The 8,618-nt window shown below is 41.4% G+C and overlaps 1 protein-coding gene across 1 annotated transcript in view; it reads right to left on the reverse strand.

The window, feature by feature from the left end:
- Positions 1-854: 854 nt before the first annotated feature.
- The window catches only part of LRRIQ3 (leucine rich repeats and IQ motif containing 3), a 96,479-nt gene continuing 88,715 nt past the window's right edge, over positions 855-8,618 (reverse strand). Inside the window, exons 7-8 of the mRNA XM_036347141.1 lie at positions 7,212-7,935; positions 855-1,472 (exon numbers count right to left, since the gene is read on the reverse strand). Of these exons, the coding sequence (XP_036203034.1) occupies positions 1,325-1,472; positions 7,212-7,935 (872 nt within the window). The 3' untranslated portion in view covers positions 855-1,324. The remainder of the gene's footprint in view (positions 1,473-7,211; positions 7,936-8,618) is intronic.

Below are 8,618 nucleotides of genomic sequence, written 5' to 3' on the forward strand. Positions count from 1 at the left end.
AGGGCCAGCCTGAGGTGCAGGCAAGCCTCAGATGGTGGCTGCCCAGACATCCAGGGCTGCCTGAGGCTCAGGTAACTAGGGAAGGCTGAGGCTTGCACTGCCGGCAGTGGCAGCAGCAGAAGTGTGATGGGGGTGTCACCTTCCCCTGATCGCCAGATCGCCTCCCACCCCTGAGGGCTCCCGGACTGTGAGAGGATGCATGCTGGGTGAGGAACCCCCACCCCCTTTCCAGTGCATAAATTTTCATGCACCAGGTCTCTAGTCTATATAATAAAAGCCTAAGCGACCATTACAGCAAAACGACCAGAACAACCAGTCATTATGATGTGTACTGACTACCAGGGGGAAGACGCTCAATGCAGGAGCTGCCCCCTGGTGGTCAGTGTGCTCCCACAGGGGAAGCACTGCTCAGCAGGAAGTTGGGCTCATGGCTGGAGAGCGCAATGGCAGTGGCAGGAGCTTCTTCCACCTCTGCAGCAGTGCTAAAGGGCAGGGAGCTGAGCTGAGCAGTAAGGATCAGTGAGCAGGTGGGTGGTGGGCGGTAAGGAGAGAAGGGTCCTGGACTGTGAGAGGGATGTCTGACTGCTGGCTTAGGCCTGCTCCACAGAAGCACTAATTTCATCCCAGTGCACTAATTTCATCCACTGGGCCTCTAGCATAATTATATGTGTCCTCTCCCACTCTCTTTTCATCCCATATGTGCAAAGGAAAACACCTAAAATACATATACAAAATTTTATAATATCTAAGAAAGTTAATAGGAATGTTTAACTTCTCTTTTATATTTTAAATTTCCTGAATTTTCATAAAAACATGAGTCACTGATACAGTGGTGAAAACTTTATTTTGAAAAAAATTCAGATATTGTTTTTATAAAATGAACAAAAAATATAATTAAATATATGAAAGCAGGGTAATGAAATTAATCAGGGTACACAGTGTCTTATTAAAAGCCAGCAGTTACAACTGAAATAACTAGGATAAGAGTGCCAGAAAAACTGAAAATAGATTTGTTATACTAGGATATGAAACAATATAAGCAACACCTTTTTCAATATTTCCTGCTATAAAGGAAATCAGTTTTAATTGTCCTTGGACATCTGGATATATATGGAACATTTGAGGTGGCAAGTCAACTTGATTTAAGTTAAATTATGATTAGTAAGAGAAACATGTTCATTGCTCTTTATATTTTTAAGAAGATTTATATACAAATCCATCTTGTATTTCTTCTTTCATAATATTATTTTAAAGTCCTTTAATTGAAAATAATGGCTATATTTCAAAAAGACCATTGGATATGCTCTGGTATTGGTTCATTCTGTCATTTTCTGGGAGTTTTAACAACCACCTTTGTTTTCATACTTTCAATGTTTGCTTTAGCCTCTTGTAATCTTTCACAAGCTTTCTGAAAGGCAATCATATCATAAACAAATTTTTCTTCAGAGTGTCTTTTACAGCTTTCTCTAGCCCTAAGAGAGAAAAGTAAAGATTATGGAGTGAGGTACTTTTAAATTACTAAAATCATAACATTTAGTCAGATATTTAATGATAATTACATATATTAAAAATAGACATATACAAATAGAAAAAAAGACGTAACTTCACTTATTGCATATAATTTTATTATAACATTCACTAATATTTATTTTAGGCTATTGTTTTTAACTAGGGGCCCGGTGCATGAAATTCGTGCACTGGGTGTGGTGGGGGGGGAGTGTCCCTCAGCCCAGCCTGCCCCTTCTCACATACTGGGAGCCCTCAGGCGTTGACCCCCATCACCCTCCAATCGCAGGATCGGCCCCTTGCCCAGGCCTGATGCCTCTGACAGAGGCGTCAGGCCTGGGCAGGGGACCCTCATTTCCCCCTATCACTGGTTCTGCCCCCAGCCCAGGCCTGATGCCTCTGGCCCAGGCGTCAGGCCTGGGCAGGGGACCCCCAGACCCCTCCAATTGCTGGCTCTGCCCCTTGCCCAGGCCTGATGCCTTGGCCAGAGGCATAGACCCCCATCACCCTCCGATCGCCTGATCGGCCCCTTGCCCAGGCCTGACGCCTCTGCCAGAGGTGTCAGGCTTGGACAGGGGACCCCCATCTCCCCCCGATCACTGGCTCTGACCCCCGCCCAGGCCTGAGGCCTCTGGCCCAGGAATCATGCCTGGGCAGGGGACCCCCATCTCCCTCTGATCGCTTGCTCCACCCCCCGCCCAAGCCTGACACCTCTGACCCAGGCTTCAGGCCTGGGCAAGGGGACCATCATATCCCCCCAATCCCCAGCTCCGCCCCCCACCCAGGCCTGATGCCTCAGCCAGAGGAGTTGATCCTCATCACCCTCCGATCACCAATCACCGGATCAGCCCCTTGACCAGGCCTGAGGCCTCCGGCAGAGGTGTCAGGCCTGGGCAGGGGACCCCCAGCTCCCCGCGGTTGCAGGCTCCGCCCCTGCCCAGGCCTAACACCTCTGGCCTAGGCGTCCGGCCCAAGCAGCGGGGACCCGCAGTGGCAGCGGGGGGCGCCACGATCGCGGGCTCCGCTTTAGGCCCAGGCAAGGGACCCCTAGCTCCTGGGACTGCCAGCTTCGACTGTGCCCAGCTCCCATCGCTGGCTCCACCCTTACTTCCTGCTATCACTGGCCAGGGCGGAAAAGGTGCCTGATTCTCCGATCATGGCTGGGGGGCAGGGCAAAGACGGGCCCCAGGGCCACCTTTGCCCTGCCCCCCAGCTCTTAGCTCCCCCCTGGGTATCCGATCACTGTCAGTGGCAGGGGGCTTCTTCCTGCTTTCCCTTTTGCCTCCCTGCATTGTGCCTACATATGCAAATTAGCCGCCATCTTTGTTGGCAGTTAACTGCCATCTTAGTTGGCAGTTAATTTGCATATAGCCCTGATTAGCCAATGAAAAGGGTAGCGCCGTACGCCAATTACCATTTTTCTCTTTTATTAGTGTAGATAGTTCTACTGGCTATAACAAAATCCATACAAACTATGGCTTAGATTCCTAAAGAGGCATCTAAACCAGATTATGACATGATTTGCAGAACTTTTACTCAAGCCTCACTAAATCTAAACTTCCAGGAGTCTGGTTTTGTTGTTGTTGTTTTTGTTTTTTCAGTTTTCTTTTTGCTTACTCTCTTCACTTGTTTCACCCAGCCCTGCAACCCTCTTCACTCTGATATCTGTCAGCCTTTTCTCTCTGAGTCTGTTTCTATTTTGTTTTTTAGTTCATTTTGTTCATTAGAGTCCACATATAAGTAAAATCATATGGTACTTCATTCTCTGACTGGCTTCTTTCACCTAGCATAATGCTTTCCATCCATGATACCACAAAAAATAAGAGCTCCTTCTTTTTTATATCAGAATAGTATTCCATTGTATAGGACTCTTTTATTAACTGAACTGTGTCCCCTCCAAATCCATACATTGAAGTCCTAATTCCCAGTACCTTAGAATGCAACTGTATTTGTAGAATAGGTCCTTTAAGAGGTAATTAAATTTAAATTAGATCATATGGGTGAGCTCTAATCCAATCTGAGAAGATGAAGAGACACCAAGGATGTGCACACACAGGACAAAGGCCATGTGAGGACACAAGCCAAGGAGAGAGGTCTGAGGAGTAACCAAACCTGTCAACATATTGATCTTGGACTTCCTGCCTCTAAAATTGTAAAAAAATAAACTTCTGTTTCAACCACACAGTCTGTAGTATTTTGTTATAGTAGCCCTAGCAGACTAATACAGACTCTAAGTTAGAGAAAGATGAAGCAGGTTACACTGTCAAACCTGGAAATGTCAGGGACCTTAGATTAACTCATTCACCCTTCCTCATTCATTTAAGAGTTATCCTATATAATAAAGAGGTAATATGCAAATTAACCCTCACACCCTCACAAGATGGCTGCCTACAACCAGGCCAGCAGGGGGGTTAGTTAGGTATGACCAAATGACTGAACAGCAGATTGCATGGGGTGACCAGGCTGGCAGGAGGGTTAGTGAGGGACGACCAAATGACTGAACAAGCAGGCTGTGTGGGCCAACCAGGCTGGTGGGGGGGGGGGTGGGCAGTTGGGGGCAACCAGGCCAGCGGGGGGGGGGGGCGGGAAGGTGTGGGTGATTAGGGTGGTAGAGGGTCAGTGAGGGGTGAATAGGCCAGCAGAGGGGCAGTTGGGGGCGACCAGGCCAGCAGGGGGAACAGTTAGAGGTAATCAGGCCAGCATGCAGAGGCAATGAGGGGCGATCAGGCCAGCAAGGGGTGGGGGGAGGCAGTTAGGGGCAACCAGGCAGGCAGGCAGGTGAGCGATTAGGAACCAGTGGTCCAGGATTATGAGAGGGATCCCATATTGGAGAGAGTGCAGGCTTGGCTGAGGGGACCCCACCCTGTGCATGAATTTCATGCATCGGGCCTCTAGTGTATTATAATGTTTGTCATATTCCCTAAATTCTATAAAGATACATATAATATGATATAACTATGAGAAGCTTATAAAAAGTAAAGAGAAATAAAGGTTTTTAAATCTAATCTAATAATAGACAAACAGGGTAATTGATTGTACTTTCACTATGCCTCCCATTGGCTAATCAGCATGATATGCAAATTAACTGCCAACAAAGATGGCGGTTAATTTGCATATGTAGGTGCGAAGCAGAGTAGTGAAGGCGCTGAAGGCAGCTCTGGCCGGAGCGAAGGCCTGGGTACCGGGTGCTGGAGGAAAACCGGTGCCGGCTGCCAGGGGAAGGGAAGGCCTATTGCACAAATCTTTTCGTGCAACAGGCCTCTAGTATATAAATAAAATGCTATAGTAACATAATGAAAGCACTATGCAACAAGACAGTGAAACATGGTGAAAACTGGCAGGGGAAAGATAAGACAGGCTTCAGTGCTAAAATAAAAGCACAGAGGGTAGCATAGCTTTGCATCCCCGAGAAGTGGCAGCACTCTATTCGTAAGGGTCAGACAGTTCTGGTAGGAACAGTAGAGCAGATAAGCCCAGAAAAAACAGACTTATATAGATCATCGTGTTCTTTATATATGTTTAAGGGAATTCAAAATCTAGACTTGGGAAGTGAAAAAGAAGCCTAAGTCTATAAAGTCTAAAAATTAATTACCAAGTGGCTTTGGACAAGTTCTTCCCATTCCCTCTACCTCATTTTCTTCATCTTCAAAGGGGAATAATCCAACTCAGAATTCAGTAAAGGACTAAATGAATTAACACATTTAAAATCCTTAGAGGGGTGCCTGAAATTTAATCATTGCTTTTACTGGGTAGATAACAGTGGCATTCATCAGGACAGAAAATATAGGAGAACAACTAGATAAGGAAAACTATTAGGGTTCTATTTTTGTAAAATTGGGTTTTAAAAGCCTGGCTATCCATGTGACGATGAGAAGAGAGTTGAACAGAGAGAAGCAATGGCTTGTGGTTAAGAGTACAGGAAGTGAAGCCATTCTGCTTGGGTTAGAATCCCAGATCTAGAACTTATTGATTGTGCAGTTTTTGAAAAGTTATTTTAAGCTCTGTCTGCACCATTTTCTTCATCTTTAAGAAGGGACAATTCATCTCAATGGATTTAGTAAGAAGTAAATACATTGAAAATCTTTAGAGGAATTCCTAGAATTTAACGACCACTCATTGAAAATCAGCTATAACTATTGTGTCTGAAGCTTGGATAATAGTCTTGTCTGGACATGTAGCTGAGTAAAAGTCATGGCAAAAGGGACTTTGCACCTGTAATTAAGTCTAAAAAATGTATTGAAATAGCCATCCTACAGATAATAATTATAAACTGTGGAAAAAATGTTTTTTAAAAAAACCCAACTATTTAAAAGAATTGAAGAGAAACACAATGATTATAATTAGATAGTATACCAGGGTCAAATAATTGGAAAATAAAATTATGAAATTAATTCTATTTTACAATACCATAAAAGTCCTATAAAATACTTGGACTCAAACTTAATAAAACTATGAAAGGCCTGTCTTTGAGGAATGTATGTGGTGAAAGTAAAGGAAGAGTTAAAAAATAAAAGATTTTAGACATAAATAAGTATACAAGAGTTTCAAATTTAAGAGGTAAAGCAGTTCCAAGTGATGAGAGGGATTTTGTTATGTCTTTGGAAATGAGTTTAAAGGTTTTTGGGGTTCAAGAGTATTTAGGTTAAGCAATTGAGAGGGTTGTTCTTATGAATTTGGAAGTGAACTGTAATTATAGAAGTTGGATGAAGGAAAGCTTTATAAATCAAGATAAGACCACAGTTAATGAAGAGGGTAGTGGAGGAGGTCAATTAATGACCAAAATAAGAACAAGCAGAGATGATGTAATTGAATAACTGCCTTATGTGCCACAAATTCTTGCTAGTTGATACTCAACTTTACAGTGGACACCATGCTGTTCTGCCCTGAGCAGTGTCATAACTTTTTCAAAGTATGGACAAGAATATTTTGGAAAACTTATGACCAGCTTGTACCTGGTACATAAGTTTTTTAATTTCAAAGTCTCTTTTTAATTCATTCTTAAATGTCCCTGTGGGTATTTCGTAAATTTTCTAAACTAGAGATTTATGGTTCCCCTTTCTTCTTTCATGCTCCCTCACTTAACAGCAGGAATAGGGAGGTACTGTCTCAGTAATGACTTCACTAGTTACTGAGATTTATCAGAATGCTTTTAGGTCAAGTATTTGAACCAGAAAGAACATGAAAAAGAATTGAAAACTGAAGTCTCTAGACAGACAACTTTTTTGAGTCTCAGCTCCTTTCTACATGTTGATACTCCAGCTTTATTTGAAAATGTTTATAAATGAAACTCAATAATACCTTTCAGGACAACACTGTATTGTCTTATTCTTATGTGCTTTCAAAGATAATATCTTTGCAGCAGTTTATAAGAGAAGATAATTCAGTTAAGATACATTAGGAAGCTCTTAACTCTGCATCTTCTACAAATTAATGATGGCCAGACATTCAATTTGCGGTGATAAACTAAGTTGATTATATTCTTCTAATACTGATTTGTATTTTGATATACCACAAAATCTGAAGATAGAGTTGTTTTATTGTCTCATCTTTAGTAATATATTAGGACATACTTGTCATTTTTGGTTGTTTCTGTTTTCCAAAGTATAAGATGTCATGTTATAAAGTACTATTTAATAGATCTCAACATTTAGTATGTAGTATTCACATGAAATTGACTTAAACACTTATATCAAAACTGTACCTACCTAAGTTCCTTCATGTATTTACGTAAATCCTTTTGAAGTTTTTCTGTTTCTCGTTTTTCCTGAACTATCAGATGTTTCTCTTTTAAGAGATCATTGTTCTTCTTCAATGTCTTCATTTTATTTACACTTCTGTCCCAAATAATGAGCTCATTATTTAAGTTTTGAATTAATAAACGGTCTCTAGCTTTTTGGTCTTTTTCTTCTAGAAACAAAGCTCTCCTCTCTCTAACTTTTTCAAGGTAGTTGGATCTGACCTGCCAAAGTTGGTACAAACCATCCCGAATTGCCCTGTTATCTTCTGCCATTTGCTTTTGTACAGCCCGTTTTTTCTTCTGTAACATTTCTTGAACACTTAAATTGACTTTTTCTTGGGCAGTTTTTGCCATGGTTATAGCTATTCCATTTTTCTTGGGGCTTTCCTGCTTCTTTTGTTCTAAGTGATATTCATCAATATCATAAAGTGTTTTGAGCTTTATACCGGTTCTGTGTATCATAAAAAACTCTCTTCTTGCTTTCTTCTCCAACAGCACGTGTGGTTTGGTAATTACGGGTTTTTGATGAGTAGTAGAAAGTGGCTGTGTATATGTAGGAAAAGAAGCTTGTTCTTTCTTTTTCAATACTACATCCTTCAATGAATCTGAAGAATGTATGGGTAGTTTGAATACTGATATCCTAAAACTGGCATGCAAATCTCCATCCTCAATTTCATCTTCAGACTCCTGACCTACATCAGAAAGCAGACAAATATAATGCGTGATGTAAGTGTTAACCACAATTTATTTTCTGTCTCAATTGTCTTGAAAGATACATTAATGAAATTCACAATAACCTATTATTTATTTATATTAAGAAGTATTTTTCCAAACTAATGTTCCTTTTCAATTTATGAGTCAATAGTGATTTTAGAAAGAAAATCACTGTTGAAATATTTTAACACAGAAATGCACTGATTCCTGTGTTTCCTGCATTATCTTTTTCAATTATTTAACTTTCACTGACTCAATAGCAGTATCTTATACTTAATCATACATATTATTTTTACATATAGTTATCTCATATTTGCAAAGAACTCTCTATCTGTTTTACCTTGTTTTTCTTAACTCTGGTAGAGACTAATAGCTGCCAACAATGTTGTTTTTCTCTTCATGGGACACACAAAGGAAACAAATATCTCAGCTTCCTTTGCTATGATTGTGACCATGAGACCAAGCGCCCTCCAATAAAGTGTGGCAGAAGTAATATGTATCATTTCTGGTCCACGGATATTTAGAAACAGATGTGCCTCCTCCTTCTTTATTCTTTGATCCACCGCACAGAGATAAGGTCCTCGAAGATGGTAGTTACACAAGGTGGGAGGACCCTGGCTCCCTGAATCATTGCTTGAAAAACTACTCACTGATAAGGATT

This window comes from Myotis myotis, unplaced genomic scaffold, assembly GCF_014108235.1.
Source record: "Myotis myotis isolate mMyoMyo1 unplaced genomic scaffold, mMyoMyo1.p scaffold_m19_p_2, whole genome shotgun sequence".
Classification (NCBI taxonomy): Eukaryota; Metazoa; Chordata; class Mammalia; order Chiroptera; family Vespertilionidae; genus Myotis; species Myotis myotis.